The following is a 19,295-nucleotide window of genomic DNA, read 5'->3' as shown; positions in this document are numbered from 1 at the left end:
GACCACGAGGGACAAGAGTGGACACAGCAGAAGGGCTGGGATTCCCCTCTGGCTGGGCGTGGAGAGGCCATTGGCTCAGTGGGTGGGGACGGGACGCACAGAAGCAGCTGGGTGCGTGACGAGGAGGCGTGGCCCGTACAGTACAGTGATGGCTCTTGTCGGAGCTGCCCACTTAGTCGGTGGGACCCTCTCCACGAGCAAAGCAGGAAACGCCGCAGGCGTGGATTGGCCTGGAAGAATGGATTCACAAACACCTCCTATGCACCCCCCTGTCTCCCCTTGTGGACTGGGAAATGCCACCGTCATAGTCTGTGCGAGGCAGATGCGACGGCGGGGCCCGCGGCCACGGCTGTAAGTGATGCAGACGACACGGACGCCCAGCAGATCCCATCGCCCACACGGCACAGCATTCCGTGTGATCAGCAAAGTGCGCGGGTGGAGCAGCTGAGCCCCGCTAATGAGGCGGGGGGCGGTTTCCCGGGAGAGGAGCGGAAGGCGTTGGGGAAAGAGGCGTCGCCTCCGGAATAATAAGAACCAGACCCTGCGTCTCAATTATTAGGCTCGGAGGAGCGATCAGCAAGAAAGCGGGCAATTTCATGCAAATGGAGGCGCGACGAAATTACCGCACTCAGCCGGTGGAATCTGCAAACTGGTCATTAAAATGGGAAACTCTTGAGAAAGTGAGGAACTGAAGTAGTGAAATATGAATTTCAATATTTAAACCGGGGAGAGGAGCCATGTGTGGTGTGGGGGAGGCACCCCTGCTTGGAGGGCTGGTGGCCAGAACATATGGGAGCTGGGTTTGGGGGGACAGTGGGCTGACCGCACACAGGTCCCTAAAGTCCCCTCAACCGGTGGCCTCTTGTCAAAAGGGCGATCATAGTTGCTCCCTGAGTTTTCCTTTTTAAATATGTTTTTATTGATTTCAGAGAGGAAGGGAGAGGGAGAGATGAGAATCATTGATCGGCTACCTTCTGCATACCACCCCCCCTCCACTGGGGATCAAGCCCTGACCGGGAATCGAACCAAGACCTTCTGGTTCATAGGTTGACTCTCAACCACTGAGCTACACCGGCCAGCGCTCCCTGAGTTTTCATTTGTGGGAGGGGCCTGGCTCTGGTGTTAAGGCTGCAGAGAGCGCATCTGAACCTTGAACCTTGGCGATTCTTGCTCTCAAGTCTAGCTCCTGTCTCTCCGCCAGAAGTCCTTGCAGCTCTGTGTTGGGAATTGCTTCCTTGGCTTCTGAAATTCTGTTTACCTCCCGGTCTTCAGAGCCACGGCACTGGACCCCGATTCCATGGGTCACATGAATGAGCGGCGGGCACTGGTTCGCCACCTCTGACCGGGGCCGCGCCTTTCTAAGTGACTCTCAGTGGCCTTTCCTCCTCCTTCTCCCCAGGCCTGCAGGGGGCGTGTGGGCTCCCAGATGCATGCGCTTTGGGGTAACCACTTGTTTGGTTCCAGTGAGCTGAGAGCCAGTGCCAAGCTGTCAGATTCGAGACGCTCTCATCCTGGCAGGCACAGGGGGGAGCCCCGAGGAAATGGGCACCCCTTCCCATGCCAGGCTGCATCCTAGTGTGGATGCCGGCGGACAGTGGAGCACGACTGAGGAGAGCACAGGACTCTCAGGGAGGCAGCGGTCACGACTGAGTAGCCTGTGGGGTGTCGCTGCCGTAGGAAAGGGCTGGCGGTGCCCCCACGTGCTCGATGGTTCAGGGAGAGCTGACCAGGCACAGGTGGTCGGGTGTTGTTTTATTTGCTAAGTTATATAAGGGAAGAGAATGGACAATAACGTCCCATATTCAGCTGGCTAGCGCCTGTTGATAATGAGAAATGGATGTCGAGTAAATATAAGAATTATTTTTTTATATAAGAGAGGAAGGGAGAGGGAGAGAGAGAAACATCAATGATGAGAGCGAATCATGGATCAGCTGCCTCCTGCATGCCCCCTACTGGGAACCAAGCCCACAACCCAGGCCTGTGCTCTTGACCGGGAATCGAACTGTGACCTCCTGGATCATAGGTCAACACTCAACCACTGAGTCACACCGGCCGGACACTATAAGAACTATTAATAACCTTCATGTTATGTTTGTAAACAGTGTTTTTCTGTAAGCAGAAAGTGTGTGAATACAACATACCTGTCATCTTTGGGGACGGCACTCTTTCTATTAGTAAGACATGCCCCCCGTGGACTGTTTTCAATCATGTCTTTGGAAAAGTTCCCCCGATGGGAGGTGCTGCGCAAACAGAAAGACAGAAATAGTCCGCCGCGCCCGGGAAATACCCCTGCGTTACTCTTTGGGAAGTTTTCATTCAGCGGCGGAGGGCTCGGTCATTCATCCTGTAGTTACTCAGGGCGGGGCGGGCGGCTGGGGCTGGGTCCACGTGCTCCCGCGGGCCGTCTCAGTGTTTCTGTTCTGTTTCAGGACTTCCTGATGGAAACTTTCATCATGTTCAAGAACCTCATTGGGAAGAACGTGTACCCGTTCGACTGGGTGATCATGAACATGATGCAGAACAAGTGAGTACCCGCGTGAGGCTCCCCTGCCCCCGGCGCCCCTTCTGCATCTCCGGTGTCCAGGTTGTCTGGTTACCACGGATGTCCCCTCGGTACACGTGCTCCCCCTTCTGCAACCAAATACTTATTTGGAGAAACGCGCCCGGAGGTTGGGTGGTGCCCTTGTGCCAAGACGGGGCTTTGGTACGAAGAACCCGGGCTCTGCCCCCCGGAGAGGAGCAAACCTGGGCAGGAGCCCCCTCCCCTTGTCCAGGGCAGAGAGGTGTGTTACAGCCAAAGGTGATCCTGAGTGGGGGGGTGGGGGGAAGGATTAAGAAAAGACAGACAAGAGAATGAAAGCTGGGTCTCGGTGGGACGCCGCTCCCTGATGAGGAGACAGCGCCCACAAGCCGTGTCTTTATTTGATAGCAGATGCCACGAGGCAAAGTAGGGGCATGATCAGGTTGTTTACAGCATTCTCGTGGGTTTCAACCTCACTCAACTACATGCACCCGAACTCCATCACAAGGCACGTGGGGCCACGTGTTTGGACCATAGGTTCAAGCTCACAACCACAGCCGGTGGCTATGATGGTGCTGGGAGGGCCCTGCCCTCCAGCTGGGACTTGCACGTGGCAATGAGAGGACCCTATCCTTTCATTAGTCCGAGGCTTGAAGCTGTCCAGAACACCGTAACCACGCCCCACAGAGGTGCCATTCGCCGTCTCATTTCAGCCACCTTTGTTTGCTGCCCTGAGTGGTGCTCAGCTCTATGCCCGGTTTGGGAAAGGTGTTAGCCTTTCATATATTTCAGCTTCAAAAAAGTCATGAGCATTTTCTTCATCCTTCTTTAGCCCGCGTGTGCCATCGCCGAGCCGGTTAATTTCCAGCCCCTGGGGTTGTTTCATTTCTCTGAGCAGCAGCCGTGGCAGAGGGGTTGTAAGAAGTAACAGAGAGAGGCTGTGTACGTCTGATCTAGGTTCCCTCAGTGACGAACATTTGCTAAAACTGCAGCCCCAAACCTCAACCAGAGCAATGACACCGATGCAGCCCGTGGCCGTCCCATTTCCCCCGTTCCTGGTCCTCGCAGGTGGCCAGTGTTCTCAACTCCTTCACAGTGAAGGCCGGGCCATTTGTGTGTCACCACACAGGTTCCCTCGCTGTCCCTTTATAACCCGCGCTCCTCTCCCCTCCACCCCACCCTCCCCAGTCCTTGGCAGCCACTAATTTCTTCTGCATTTACACCATTTTGTCATTTTGAAAATTTTATCTCCTGTGGGATGGGTAGCACGTAATTCTCAGGAGAGTCAAGTGGGTTGTTGTGTCGAAGGGTTGTTCCCTTTGTCGCCTGTGGTCTGTCCTGCGGTGTGGACGTGCCGCACGTGGTTTAACTGCTGTCCTGTGGAAGGACATCCGCACCGTTGCCAGTTTGAGGCTGAGAGAGCACGCTGCTGTGAACATTCACGTGCAGGTTCTGTGCGAACGTGAGTCCGTTTCTCTGGCACCAATGCCCAGGGTGCCGTGTTGGGTTGCACGTCTAGTTTTTTATTGTTTTAATTGACTTGAGAGAGAGCGAGACATTGATTTGTCATTCCACTTATTTATGCATCAGTGGCCTGATTCTCGTATGCGCCCTGACCGGGAATGGAACCCGTAACCTGGGCATATCAGGTCGCCGCTCTAACCAACTGAACTACCAGCCAGGGCCGATGTCAGAGCTTCTGACTCAGACAGATCTGCGTTTGCTGCCGCAGTTGCCACGTCTGCGGGGACAGTCCCCAAGCCAGTGAGACTAGTCAGAGACCGCCACGAAGGAGGCCCGTGGACACTGACCGCCGTGTGGGTGGCGACCACTTCATTTCCATTTCCCGTCTCACTGCCCGACATGCTGCTCCCTCCCCGGGCAGGGAAACAGATTTGTGTCTGGCAGCTGACTCAGCTGGGTGTTTGCAGCAGCTCATGGCCCCCCTGGAGCCAGCTACTTAAAACGTAAAGCCATCTCAGGACATGGAGATTTTTTCATTGATTTTCAGAGAGAGGGCAAGAGATAGAAACATCAATGTGAGAGAAACACATTGATTGGTTGACTCCTGCACATGCCCCAACCAGGGCCCAGGTTGGGGAGGAGCCTGTAATCGAGGTACGTGCCCTTGACTGGAATTGAACCCGGGACCCCTCAGGCCGACATTCTATTCCAGTGATGGCGAACCTATGACACGCGTGTCAGAGGTGACACGTGAACTCATTTTTTTGGTTGATTTTTCTTTGTTAAATGGCATTTAAATATATAAAATAAATATTAAAAATATAAGTCTTTGTTTTACTATGGTTGCAAATATCAAAGAATTTCTATATGTGACACGGCGCCAGAGTTAAGTTAGGGTTTTTCAAAATGCTGACACGCCGAGCTCAAAAGGTTCGCCATCACTGTTCTATCCACTGAGCCAGACCGGCGAGGGATTTTGCTTTACTTTTTAGATTTGCCGCTTCCTGTTGAGGTTTCGCATCGCCAACGGCCTGAAGCCCCTATGGCCGCTGCGGACATAAACGCCTTCACGGGGCTGCCAGCTGAGGACCGGAAGGCAAAGAGAACATGTGGTTCCTGAGTGAAGACACCGGAATTCACATCAGGATGGTGAACACATGCTGAGTGAGACTTTCCCTGGAGCTCAGCCTCCTGCGTCTGCCCGGCTCAGAGGCGTCGTAATTCCGCTCTTTCCTCCCTGCGCCTCTCCCGGGACGCTGGCCACGCGGGGCTGTTCTGTGGCTCAGACCCGGGTCCCAGGCACGTGGCTGGGCCCATCCTGGCTGCAGGGGGCACGTTTCTGGCTGGTCCCCTGAAGAGTCCAGGACGTGTCCCTCTTTGACGGAGCTGTGTCCCGAGGCCCTGGGACCTCCAAATGGGCCTGGATTTGGATCTAGGCATGGCACTGGGCCCCACGCAGAGCCAAACCCACGCACGGAGCTGCGCCACCGTGGGAGCCCCTTCATCCTACCGGTGTTTCCACAAACTGTGCTAATGCTTCCCACGCAGTTCCTGGGGGCACGCCTGCTTCTGGTCCTTGCTCGCTAATGAAGCCTGGCCTGACGGTCAAACAGGAATCCCAGGTCCTTCCTGGCCCTTTATCACCCGCCCTTTATCACCCGCGGCTCACCAGAGCGTTGGCATTGCACGCAATCCGTTGTATTCAAACGGCCCCGGATTTAACTCCGGGATGAAGCCCCCCAGGGTGCTCAGGAGGCAGCGAGGAAGAGAAGCCCTGCAGAAGGTGTGGGAGGGTCAAGTGTGTTTGAGAATCCCCTCCGAGTGGGCACACACCTCGCCTCGTGCTCTCCTGCTGCTGGGGACGCAGTCTCGCTGGCACTGGATGCTGGAGGCCCTCCTCCCTCCGTGGGGGATGGAGCCGCTCGCCTCTCCCTCTGACAGGCGGACAGCTCTTCAGTGCAAAGCCAGCAAAGCAAACGGGGTACATGATTGAGATGGGGCTCTCTGCAGGTCCTTCCAGTTTACATGCCCCCGCAGCGCTCCTGGCTCGGGAGGAAGCTGAGCGCGGAAGACCCTCTGCCGTTGTGCGTGTCAAGATAAAAAAAGAAAAGAAAAGAACCCAGGACGCTGCTCAGTCCAGCCCCACACCCAGGAGGCTCCTGCCGCACAGAATCTTCAGACTCAAAATGCCAGTGATACCCAGACCTGATGGATGGAGACACTGAGTCTCCGTGCTGTTCAGTAATGAATAGAAATCGATGCATCTATTACAGCAACCCTTTTAGGTTTATTTCCACATTTCTCAGCTACGGGTCCCTGTCACGTGACCCCAGCAAAGACAGCAGAGCTTGAACAGCCGCCGCCCCTGAAGCTGCCAGGGCTGAGCTGGGAATCGGGGGCAGATTGCCCTGAGATGCCAGCCAGGGCTCCCTGCTCCCAGCAGAGCCCTGTGGGCGTGGCTCAGGCTCCCCAGGTGACAGGAGGCAGGTGAGCGTTGGGCTCACACTGATAGGAACTCACCCTGGGCTGTGCCTCCCACCAGCACCTGGCGGGCAGGACACTGAGGAAGGTATCAGCAGGGGTGCTTTCCGGGGGAATTCGCTTTTTGTTTTGCGGTTCTGCACGTAGGTGAGATCACAGTACTTGTCTCCCTCTGACTTAGCCTCCTGCCCTCAGGATTCACAGAGGAGGCAGCACATGTCGGATTCCTTCATTATGGTGACCGAGTCGTGTTCTAGTGTGTATGTGCTCTTGGCCCGTTCATTCTTGACATTGACATTTTTTATTTAAAAAAATTTTTTTTAATCTGTGAAGACTCTTAACACAGTGATTCTCAACCTTCCTAATACCGCAACCCTTTAATGCAGTTCCTCATGTTGTGGTGACCCCCAATTTCCTTGTTACAAATTGAACATAATTAAAGCATAGTGATTAATCACAGAAACAATATGTAATTATATATGTGTTTTCCGATGGTCTTAGGCGACCCCTGGGAAAGGGTCATTCGACCCCCAAAGGGTTCGCGACCCACTGGTTGAGAACCGCTGCCTAACAGATGGATACTAGACTTATCGGGGCGATCACTTAGTAAGTTACATGGATGTCTAATTGCCGTTGTATATCTGAAACGAACATAATATTGTATGTCAACTCCAATGGAACCACTGTGACAAATGGAATAACAAACAAAAAGGGGAAAGGACTCCGGCAGAGAGAAGCTGCGTGGATTCCCGCCGATGAACTCGCTGTCGGGCACGGTGACCACCCACACAGGGAGGCGGAGCGCTCTGCGTGGAAACTCCAATAAACGCGGGTTTGGAAATGAAATCTCCGGAAGACGGGCCGTGGCGTTACCCCGTATCTGTCACGCTCCTCTGCGTTCTGGATGCGGGGTTGGAAATGAAGTGGAAGATTTCGTCTCCGTCTTCAGGGAAGTCTGACAGGGGAAGACTTAAGTTTGAAAAAATTTGCCTATGTAGTGCGTGTGCCTAGCCAAAAAGAGATAATATTATTGCTCCGTGTAACTTCTCCATGGAATCCGTGTTAACAGGATTGAGGCATCTCCTATACATTATGACTCAGATAAGACACGTCTATGTTCCCTTGCTGTGTGTGGGTGGCGTTCTGTAGATTTGTGCGTGGCCCTGGGATGCGACTGCGATGCGGAAATCGCTTCTTCTTATCTCGGTGGCTGCTCATTGCTGGGTGACTCTGCCTGGCACACAGTAGGTGCTCAGCCAACAGTGGCCGCGTGGCTGCCTGACTTACAGAGTGACTGACTCTTCAGGGAATCAGTCTTTATTACACAGCCCCCGAGGGAGTGCCTGGCCTACTTCTGACTCGGTTCTTTCCAGGAATGAAGGACAGTCATCCTCGTCACGTCTGGGTCCAGGCAGAGGGCGTTCCAGGTGTGGGCCCACGATGAGCCAGGGGACCCCTTGTTCGCTTCAAGACCATCAGCCAGTGCAGGTCCTTCCTGGGGAGCTGTTCTGCATTTAGCACAAAACCCACCTGGGGGCACTCCATGTGCCCCCTGAGCCGGCACCCGCGTGAGGGCTGAGCCGCAGGGAGGCTGCTGCCCGCCGAGCTGGCGTCCCCCCGTCTCCGGGTGACCTTTCCCGTCCGACTGCGGGGGAGGCTTGTCCTCGGTGCTCACCTGTCAAGTCCCCGGCGCTGCGAGTCCATCCAGGCTACAAATTATATTGTAACATGGAGTATTTGGTGCTACACTGCCGTTTGGTGATTTAGGGGGAAAATGGACTCTGACAGCTTGGTCTTTGCAGTTCAGTGAATTCTAATGGTTCAAAACAAAATCCACACCAAAGGCCGCTCCCACGCCGCCGTGTCTGAGCCGCTGGGCGCCCGGGGGCCTGTGCCAGCCCAGTGACCCCTGCCTGCCCGTCCCCTACACGGGCTCTTAGGGCTGGACTGTGTGAGATGCTGGTGTTTGTGGCTGTAAATATTAACCGTCCCCAGAAGGGGAAGGCGCTCTTTAGCGGTCTGACCATCTAGGCAGCTTTCAAAGACATTTTTTTATTCACTTTAGAGAGGAAGGGAGAAGGGGGGAGGCAGAGAGGGAGGCAGGGAGGAAGGGAGGGAGGGAGGGAGAGACATCAATGATGAGAGAGAATCATCCATCCGCTGCCTCCTGCACACCCCAACACAGGATGGAGCCCACAACCCGGGCATGTGCCCTGACCGGGAATTGAACCGTGACCTCCTGGTGTTTAGGTTGATGCTCAGCCCCTGAGCCATGCCAGCCGGGCTGGGCAGCTCTGTAAACATCCCGTGTTCCTCCATTTGTCGTAGCAAAAAGTATCTTTTCCCACTTGGCCTGACTTGCCGTTGCATCCTCAGCGTGGGGCATCCTGGGATTCAGAGGTTGGGAGAGGAGGTTGGGGAGCCTCTTGGGCTCCCCGTTTCTGTGATGAGACTTGGCAGCCTTTTTCTCTCTCCTATTGGTTGGTCACCGGGTGAAAGTCAGGACCAGAACATACGTGCTGATCCGTGATGACCTCTCTAAGGTCCAGGTGAAGTCACTTCGTAGATCAAGTGGCCTGTGTGTGTTGGGGTTGGACAGGCCAGGTGGCGGGGGCGGGGGGCGGGTGGACTCCCAGGCCTGTGTGGAGGAAAGGTAGCCTGGAAGGATGCGGACGGTGTGTGCCCAGTGCCCGGGGGCGAGCCGCACTCCACCAACACGAAGGGCAGCTAGGGGCCTGGAGATCCGGTGCCCACAGGGCTCAGGCCTCTCTCCTGGGTCAGTCAGGATGGCCTTGCATCGAGCCCGCTGGGCGGATGGCTTTGTGGCTCAGTGGGTGTCCCCTCCCCTGGAAAGCACCGGCCCTGTGCCCCTGCCTCGGCTGGAATGACTGTGTATAGTGAGAACGGGGCCTCCAGCTCCCTGACTCAGGGGCATCAGCTACCTGCCTCTGGTCCTGGCAGCAAGGGCGATGGGGACAGGATCCAGCCACTGCTGCGCGGCCAGCTCTGAGGGTCCGGGAGGCTGCTCCCTGCATCCTCGGGGTCCATCCCATCCTGGTCCTGAGCGGCCAGCTCTGAGGATCCGGGAGGCTGCTTCCTGCATCCTCGGGGTCCATCCCATCCTGGTCCTGAGCGGCCAGCTCTGAGGATCCGGGAGGCTGCTTCCTGCATCCTCGGGGTCCATCCCATCCTGGTCCTGAGCGGCCAGCTCTGAGGGTCCGGGATGCTGCTCTCTGCATCCTCGGGGTGCCTCCCACTGTGGTCTTCCCAGGGTGAATGAGGCCCCACCCTCCGTCTGCTTCCACCTCCTCTTGTCTGACGGTGTTGGTGTCCTTGAGCCTGAGCGCCCGCCACCCCAGGTGACGGTGGATCTGAGGGAGCCAGACCCACGCCTACCGGGCCCCAGGGGAGAGTTCCTCGTGCTGCCGGCCGTGGGGTCGCCTGCGCGGGTGGGGGAAGGAAACGCCGTCACGCGGGGTCCGGTTGAGTTTACAGAGCTGTAGGCGGGGTCTCGGCCACAAACCTTTCTCCTCGCTGGCTTCACACGGGGCTTTTTCTTGAAAAATCAAAACAAAGCCAACCAGATAACAGCTGAGAAGGGGCACCTCGAAGAAAGCACTTTCCTAAAGTGCACGGGTCTCCACGGAGACACAGGAGAGAAAGCTGCGCACGACAGAAGAGAAGCTTTTACCTTCACTACGTGGAGTGTCCTTCACCCGTGAGAGCCTCAGGCCCAGACGTGTGTGCGTGCTTCTGTGTGACACGTGACGTGAGAAAATCCACTGCCCGTTTCACGGACGTGGAGTGGGGAGCGCGTGTGTCTTCTTGCTTGTACGTCGGCGTGGTCGGCCGTCGAGAGTTTGCTGTGGTACAGGCATTGTTCCGCGGACATGGAATGAAGCTGGGTACGGAATGGATGCCCAAACCCTCTGCCCCCTTCTGGAAATCTGTTCTCAGGTGTAACTTTCTTTAACGTGTTTTAGGAAATAAACTTGGTGGGTTGGCACTGAGGATCCTGCGGAGACTCTGATGCGAGGCTGTGACGGGCCAGGTGGCCCACTGGATACCCAGGCTCCGTGCGAGGCCCTCGGGGGGCGTGGTGGGGGTGTGGCAGAGAGCTTAGGAGAAGCCAGTGCCAATGGGAGGGCCAGGTAGGAGCTTCGGCATAATCTGGGCAAGAGCTACTGTGGCCACTGGGGCGTGAGGAGGACTTGGGGATGTTTGGGGCAGGGCCAGGGGGCCTTGTGGCACTCTGAGTGTCTAGACTAGAGGGGAGGAGACGGCGCAGAATGGCCAGGGGAGGACCTGGAAGGTAACAGAAGCAGCCGGAGGCTCTGGCCACGCGGAGGTTACTGCTGGTGGCGACCCGAGCCCTGTCCTTGGTGTGGCCGAGGTGGAAACCAGCCGGAGGGGACCCGGGGGGATGGGACACACCGGGCATGGGCACCGCCCTTGGGGTTCGGCGATGCCGTGGCTGAGGAATGGTGTCTGGAGGCAGGTGTGACTCAGACGGGGTTGGTCTGGGTGTTGTGGACACGGAACATGATGGAAGCCATCTGGTGGAGAGAGCAGGTGAGTGGTCATGGGATTGTGGAGGCGGCGAGGGGGAGCGGTGAGGCCCAGAGGGGAGGGGAGGGGAGGGGAGGGACACGGACAGTGGGCGCATTGTCACAGGAGAGGAGACAGCGTGGGTACAGATGTCAGAAAGGGTGTCGATGTCGGGGTCGGCTGATGAGAAAAACTGGTTTCTTCCTATTTTCTCACCCACGTATGATGCCAGGCCATTAGCAAGTAGGTGTTCGGGGAAGGGCCGGTGATAGGCCGAATGGATATGATGTCTGAGTGGATATGATGTCCGAGTGGATATGATATCCGAGTGGTTGCACCTGCCCCCGGCGCCCTGCTCACACGCTCTCAGGGCGCAGACCAAGCTGAGGGCTCCGCGGCGTGTGCCCCCCTCTTACGTAAAGCCCGGGAGACGCCGCCCGGCCAGTCGCGTCTGAAAGGGTACGTTGCTTTAAATAACTCCTGTGAGATCACCCTGTTGTGAGCAGTTCCGGATGGATCTTGTCTTTCAGCTTCAACAAACCCTATTAGCCATGAAAACCCTCTGGTCTCTCAAAATAGCCGTCTTCCCGCCTCCTCCCGCCACGGCGCCCGGGCTGTGGCCACGGCGAGGCTGGGGGGGTGACGCGGGGGAGTAGGAGCCGGACCCCTGGACAGGACCGGAGTCCGGCCACGACCATTCTGCTGCTGTCCCGGCTCCGGGGCCGCCCACCCGCGGGCTCCCAACGCGGGGCTCCCGGCGGAGAAAGGGGGTGCATGCAGCACCTGCTTGCGGGCACCCGGCCGCTTCCTCCTCTCCGTCTCACTGCTCTGCGTTCCGTGCTGCCTGGGTGTCTTCCATACCATGCGCCCCGATGTTCCTCTCCTGCCGCTTCGGTTTAGAAATTTCCAGAAGGCGGTGGCCCTGCTCCTCATCTTGCATCTCGTCCTCCCGCCTTCCTGACCGCCCTGACCTGAGGACCACAGAGCAGAGGCCCGGGAGCACTCTGGCGGGTGGAGCTTTCGGACCGAGCGTCCTTGTCAGGCCCAAGGAGCCTGGGAGGCAGCACACGTGTTGAGAGCCACCTTGTCCCCATGTCATGGCCGTCACTCTGTTCTTCGTGAGGCCTTGACTTTCCAGCTTCTCTGTCCCAAATGCACGGCGGGGGGTGGGGGATGGAGCTCTCACGTGGGGAGCGATATGGACGAGTTCCGACTGCCGGCATCCCCTCTCTGTCCCTGGGTGACCTAAGACGACGTCCCTGGTGCCTGCAAGCAGCCGGCTAGGGTGCCCTGAGCTCAGACAACAAATGGCCTGGATGTGATCACGTACAGGTGTCTCGTCTCTGCGGTCTGGGCGGCCATGTCAGCCGCGACAAAGGGGTCCCTGTCAGCGGGGGGTCGAGGGTCAGCTCGTTTGGAGCCTAATCAGTCGCCGTTTCAGTGCCGCGTTGTGGTCAAACAGTGACTTGCTCTCCAAGGCGCCCCCCTGGGAGTCCCAATTGAGCATCTACGTTACTTTAGCTTAGAGTTACCATGTGTTTCACATGGCATCGCCCCCACCCTTTCTCCACGCCCTGGTTCCAGCCACTTCGGGCACTGGGGAAAGGGGGACTCCCTCGGCCTTGACAACTGCTGGGGCCCCGTCAGCCATCTGCTCACTGTTCTGAGCTCCGCAGGGGATCCAGGGGCTTGCAGGAGACAGGCAGAGCGCGTCCATGCAGAGTGCGTCCCCACAGAGCGGTCAGCACTGCACCCGTGGCCTGCGTGGCTGAGAACTGGGGTGTCTCTGTTCTTTTTCCCTCCTTTTCTTTTTTGGCCAAGCCAAGAGAAAATCAAGAGTATTTTCAGCTTTTTGCCCATAATATTTCCACCATTTGTAGACTAGCCCGGAGGAAATGAAGATCGGCCCAGCCCCACCGTCCATGGTGTATTCCTTACGTGAGCCACGCACAGACGCTGTTTAGTTTAGCCAGTGGCTCCGCTGGAATTTACAGTAGAGCCTCACTTAATAGATTTCCATTTGGCGCGTGTTTGTCTTAAATAACTGCCCGCTGCCTTGTTTGCTTTGGGCCGGAGCCGGTGTCTCTGTGTCTCCCGCGCGGCCGGAGTGGAGCCACGGGGTGGGGGCTTTGCGGCTCCAACACGGTTTCGTTTTCAAATTGAAAAGCGGATTTATTTCATATCCTTCCAGAAGCAAACGCGTAAGTCTGCGCTTTCCTCAGATGCGCTGCCAGTGTCATAATTGGTGGAAAGTGAGCAAGCGAGAGGGATTAGCTCGTCGAGCCCTGGCCCTGCAAACCGTGGTGGTCCCGGTGGTTCTGTGGCTTGTTGGGAAAACAGTGCACAATGCAGTGTGTGCGTGCCCGGCGGGCCACTAAGACCACCTTTGCTGGCCGCGTGTGTCCTGGGACAGCGCCGACCCTGCAGAGGGACGTGGAAGGGATCATCCCAGGAAGTGTGGGCAAAGTGTGGGCAAAGATTCCTCGCATCTGCCAGGAATCGGTGCTGTTCCAGGGAACAGCAGGCACTGCCCAGGCTGCCACGGCCTTGGACGGGGTGCCCCCTGGCATTGCGGACAAGGGACCCGGACGACCTGTAGCAGGAAGGGCTGGCAGAAGACAGCCCACTCCTCCCGGGCCCTGCCCGCTCCTCCCTGGGAAGGCTGCCGATTGGAGCAGGACCCTGGGGAGACAGACGGAGTTCAGACCAGCAGGGGTGACCTGGCACCACCCAGGTGCGGGGTGTACAGGGACGCAGACACCGGGCACCCTCTAGGTGGCAGAGGGCACGTTGCTGCCGGGATCGGACTGTAGCAGGCACTACAGTTGCTCATGCGGTGGGCGTGCCTCTCCCTGTCCTCTCCCTCTGTCTCTAGGGAGAGGGCCTGTCCGGGGAGGATGGAAGCAGCCCGGGTTGCACGCTGTGCTGGGGAGGGACTGCAGTGCGGGTGCAGGCAGCATCCTCCCAGTGCATCTGGGAGTCGGGCTGGGAAGCGGGTGGGTGTGGTGGGCAGGAGCCAGGCGGACCTGTGACTTCGCAGAGTGCTCAGCCCCCTGCCAGGGCCTCGTGAGGAGCCTGTGTCTGTTGTGTGTTTTTCTTGTCTTCCTCAGCGGCAACACTCCAGTGGCTACCTCTGCCTTTACCCCGCTTGTCCCCACGTCTCCCTGAGCCGGACAGCAGGCCCTGCTCTGGTTACATCCAGTCATCATTTCTGAGGGCGGACCTTTATTTTTTAGGCAAAAACACACACAGAAGAAAAGGCGATCTCTGTAGTGACACTGGGGACCTGTCAGGGCAGCACGGGACTCGTGGGTTTGCCAACGGCTCTGCCGTTCTTTCCTGCCGCAACCCCAGGACACGTGCGTGGGGAGCTCTCCACGTCAGGGCTGTGTACCGTGAGCTTACAGCATCCTGGGGGAGCAGGGCGTCCGTGGGACGTGTTTTGCCGGGACGCTGAGCGTGGCTGGGTCTGTGTTGGGCTGCGGTGCCCTTGGCCGAGGCCCTGAAGGTCACAGAGAGCAGCACGGGGGCTGCTCGCTGCCTGGAATGCAGCGTTTCTCCTCCTGGCTGTGCTCTGGGGTGGAACCACCTCCGATTCCTCGGCCAAGGGCAGCGATTGCTGGAAACTCAGGGTCAGTCAAGGGAAGGACATGTGTCTGCCTCCGGCCAAGCACCGGGGAGGTGGGAGCAAAGCCCTCCGCGAGGGCTGAGCCCGGGTGTGTGGCCTCGACCTGGTTTCTCACCAGGGAGGTGCAGAGGCCTCAGGAGGCACATCACCTGCTCCCGAGCTCCTGGAGCATCGAGCAGGGAACGGCCGTGTAACCCTACGCGATCACCGGTTTTCTCAGTTTGGTTGATCTCTTCACGCGTATATTTCACTTTCTGATAACCCTGTGTAACTGTCATCGGGCCACTGCCTTTTTTACCTGAGGGTCTGTCACAGCCGCTTGTCCGTGTGACCACACACGTCCGTCACCAGCCTCCTCACTGGCCGCCACAGCACCCACGGTGGCTCGCCGCGGTCTCTCGGGTTGGCGCCTGCCGCTTGCTCTTGACGTGTCGCTCGTGTAGGAGACACCGCGGAGGGCAGCTTCATGCATCCAGCCCCCGTGTTTTGGATTATCTCCTAGGATTCGTTCCCAGAAGTGGGATTACTGGGGCTCGGCACATATTGTCAGATTGCTTTCCGAAAGGATTTGACGGATCCTTTCGCTGCACCGTTGCCAGAATTCAGTATTATCCTTTAAAAAGTTGTGTTCATTTCACAGGCAAAAAGTTGCCTGATTTTGTTTATATTTGCATTTTTTTTATCATTTGCTACACGTAATCATTTTCCTTTTCCTTCTCACCGTGTCTGTTTTGTAAACTGTTCACATCCTTGGCCTATTGAGCTATTCGCTTGTAATGTTTTTTTGTGAGAATTTTACCAACATTTTTATACAGGGTTCATAGGAACCCATTTAAAATTTCTAAGAATATTTTCCCCATGTTGTTTGCTATCTCATTTGGTGATGTGATTTTTTTTTAAGTTTGTTTTTGTTAATTCACATACAAAATTCCAACTTATCCAATCTCTCCACCTTTTCCTCTGTCATCCTCCGGAGTCCCATCCTTCACCCACAAATTTGATGTTCAATCCTAGATTTCAGTTTCTTTTTTATTATTTTATATTTACACCCTTAGTTTTACCTGGAATTTGACTTTTTGTGCTCTATCTATCCGAATTTATTTTTAAATGGAAACCGGTTATCACAGCACCGCTTATTAAAGAACCCTCTGTGGTTTAAAACACGGTTCCTTGCCCCGGTGTCCCGTGACTGGTCATTTCTGGGCAAGGTGTGTGGTCGGTGGGAGCGTCGCTTACTCCTGGGCCAGGACCGCATTGTTGTAACCCCTGAGGCTGGAAGGCGTGTTTCGCTGTCTGCTCGCAGCTGGGCTCCCCTCTCCGCGTATCTGTGACTTTGCTTTTCATGTGCTACCCCGTGGTTCTACCAAATGAAATTTAAAATCATCCGATCTAGTCTCCCGTCCGAATGATTATGTTCACCTTCCGGCTGGATCCGCATTAGGGAAGAGTCCAGACAGGCAGGTCTCACGGCGCCAGGTTGCGTGCTGCGTGGGGTTTAATCATTTGCAGAGGAAACCATGTTCCTGTGGACACTACTGGAAGACGAAAAGCAAAGTGCTCATCACCCACAGGTGACCTTGCCGACAGTTGGGGTAGACCCTCCGGTCATGAGCTGTTTCCCTCCCCGTCGGGGCCGCACATACGCTTCCGTCTCATCTCTTAAAAATAGGACTTTCTAACACCGCCAGCGTGTACCGCCAGACCTTAGAAACCTTGTCCTACAGATATTTCTAGGTGTTGCTGCAGTCGGTATCCAGACAAGGTACAAATGCTGCATTTAGTTTTTATGTTTAGCCAGTTCCTTACCATCTTAGGTTCAACCTTCCACTCCTTTTACCCTCACAATGAATGGATTGCAAACATGGCGACGCGTGTCCTACAGGAGTCTGCACTTTCTGTGTTTGCAGGTTGGCTCCCCGGGGGGTGAACAGGGCCCCTGTCGGCTGTGTCTGCTGTAAACTGATGAGCCTAGATTCCATGACGGTAATTTTGGTTGCTTGGTTGGTTGGTGTTGGACAAGAATAGCTCCTACGTGGTCTGTTGTTCTTTCTATTGCGTCCCACACCAGGCCCTTGTGTCCGTCTTAGAATGCTGAGGTCGGAGGGTTCTCACGCGCTGTCGGCACTTATCCATTCACTCAAATGCAATCGAAACATAGTCGCTTCTCACCTGAGGGTTCTGCCAGCCACTGGCGATCATTGACCGGGCCCGTTATTTCCTCTGGGCTTGCAGACATCGACTCTGATCCTGTGATTCCATCTGCATTCAGTAGGCAGTGCACTTCCTTTCACACAGTGGGGAGCTTTTCCACAACATACTTGGTGAGCCCGGAGAGCAGTTCTCACAGCAAAGGAGGGACACGTGCTGGCCTCCCTTGCTCACCTGTTTTCCAAGCCGGGAGTTGGTTCCCTGGCATCCTGCAAGGACGCCCAGTGTGGGTGTTCTTCATTATTATTACCACTCATCCCGCGTGATCATCTGTTGTCATCATTATTGTTTTTGTTATTAACTTGTCCCATCTTGGGCCCGTGGGACTCTCACCTGTCCTCCTGGTCACATAGCCCAAGTCATCGTGGGTAACAGCTTCATGTCCCAGGTTGGTCTAGTCCAGTGGTTCTCAACCTTCCTAATGTTGCGACCCTTTAATACAGTTCCTCATGTTGTGGTGACCCCCAACCATAAAATTATTTTCGTTGCTACTTCATAACTGTAATGTTGCTAAAACTCCCAAGGGGGTCGTGACTCACAGGTTGAGAACCGCTGGTCTAGTACTTTTCCTACTCTCGACCTGGAATTAACCCGTGAGCTGGAGTTGCCTTTCGTGGGCATTGTTTTTGGAGACCCCGTGCTGGGCAGTAATGGTGCTCCTTGCAAGCGAGTTAGTCATGTTTCCTAGCCTTGTCGTGGGCAGAGCTGGGGAATACATTTTCAGTAGAAAAAGCAACAACATGAATCCATAGTGGTCTTTGCAATTCCAATTTAGGGTTATAGAATTTTTACTTTTTTCCATTTTTTATTTGTAAGTGAGCATTTCCTTGTAAATGCAAAACCTTCGTTTTTGCCGGTCTGCCCAGTGAGAAATGGCGTCGCCGTGTAGCTCTGTGTGCCCAGGTGTGTGGATTCTTGTTCATCTGTTGCTACACCGCTTGGCTCAGCCCGTGTCTTTCTTGTTATTGCTTCTCTCTCATCCCTTTCTCTCTTTTTCCCGGAGCTCAGTTACTTGTGTGTTAGCCCTTCTATCAGATGGCCCGTGTCTCTTGAATTTGTCTCTTCCATCCATTTTATATCTGTATTTTAGTGTAGATATTTTTTCTACAATATATTCAGGTTCCATTTTGTTTTTTTCTTCTGTCGTGTAACCTGGCAAACCATGCTCTGTGTTCTTCATTTCTTATGGGATTTCCACTTGGTGATTTTTGCTCATCAGAATCCCTTTAACAGCTTTGGTGGGTCTGATTCTACCATCGTTTGGGGAGAAGGGAGGTCTCGGGCTGCGGTTATGTCTTGTTTCTTGTATGTCTTGCGTGGATTTTATTACAGTGAATGCCAGAGATTCCTGGGTTAAAAAAAAGAGTTAATGGAGGTTGTGAATTATGTCAGCTTACATCCGCTAGGGTTTACTTGTCATTTCGTATGTTAGTGCCGTGCGCATGTTCCTATAGTGCTACCGAGCTCCTTTTCTGTGATATTCAGAGTGAAGACGAAGGTGGTTTTGACTGGGAAACAATTTTTAATTGCATTTCTTGAACTTTTTATTTTGAGATAATTGCAGATTGCCGTGTAGTTGCAAGAAATAGCACAGAGAGATCCCCGTATGCCTTTTACCCAATGTCCTCCAGTGATAACACCCTGCACACTCTATCACAGACACGAAATCGATGTTGCTACGGTCGGATGTTATGCAGATGTCCCTAGTTTTATGCACTTGTCACTTGTGTGTACGTGTGTGTATTTAGCTCTGTGCAATTTGGTCACAAGTGTAGAGTCGCATGACCAACAGCACAACCAGGAAGCAGACAGCTTCACCACAGGGTCCCTGGTCCCTTTTACCGCCGCAGCAGCTCACCCCCTCCCCTCTGCCTCCCTGAGCCCTGGCCGAGTTAATCTCTCTCCGCTCCGTAATGCCTTCATTTCGGGAACGTTCTGGAGATGGAATCCTGTGATACGCAGCCTTCCCAGAGTGGCTGTTTCCGCTCAGCTTCATTTCCTTGAGAGCCATCCAAGATATTGTCTGTCTTGATGGGGTTTTTCCTTTCATTGCTGAGCCCTGTTCCATAGTGTGGCGGTGGCGCCGTGCCCTAACCACTGGAGGACATGGCCTGTGCCGGTGGGGCTGTGGAGAAGGCCGCTCCAGCCGCTCACGCACAGGTGCGCACACACAGCCGTCATGGGCTGGACAGGTGCCCCAGAGGACGTTTGCTGGGCCCCGGTGCTAATCGCAGGTTTAGGTTTGTACGAGCCGGAGGCGCCTCTGGTGGCTGAGACTGGCATCCCCTCCTGCTACAGCCATGGGCCCGTCTAGAACCCAAGGCCGCGGGTTTCGGTCGAGGTAGAGAAGATGGGACACATTCCCTCCTCCTCTCTGAGGGGCTTCTGAGCCTGATCTGTGCTCCTGTTCGCTCTGCCGGCCTCTGAGCCGAAGTGTGGCTGCTA

The 19,295-nt window shown here is 55.4% G+C and overlaps 1 protein-coding gene across 1 annotated transcript in view; it reads left to right on the top strand.

Moving 5' to 3' along the window:
* Positions 1 to 19,295, top strand: part of DOCK1 (dedicator of cytokinesis 1) — a gene marked incomplete at its 5' end in the record, with an annotated part of 274,984 nt that overhangs the window by 191,589 nt on the left and 64,100 nt on the right. The window contains one exon of the mRNA XM_015572582.1: positions 2,430 to 2,524. Within this exon, the coding sequence (XP_015428068.1) occupies positions 2,430 to 2,524 (95 nt within the window). The remainder of the gene's footprint in view (positions 1 to 2,429; positions 2,525 to 19,295) is intronic.

This window comes from Myotis davidii, unplaced genomic scaffold (assembly GCF_000327345.1).
Source record: "Myotis davidii unplaced genomic scaffold, ASM32734v1 scaffold72, whole genome shotgun sequence".
Classification (NCBI taxonomy): domain Eukaryota; kingdom Metazoa; phylum Chordata; class Mammalia; order Chiroptera; family Vespertilionidae; genus Myotis; species Myotis davidii.
Note: the sequence above shows the minus strand (reverse complement) of the source record. Positions and strands in the feature narration are given on the sequence as shown.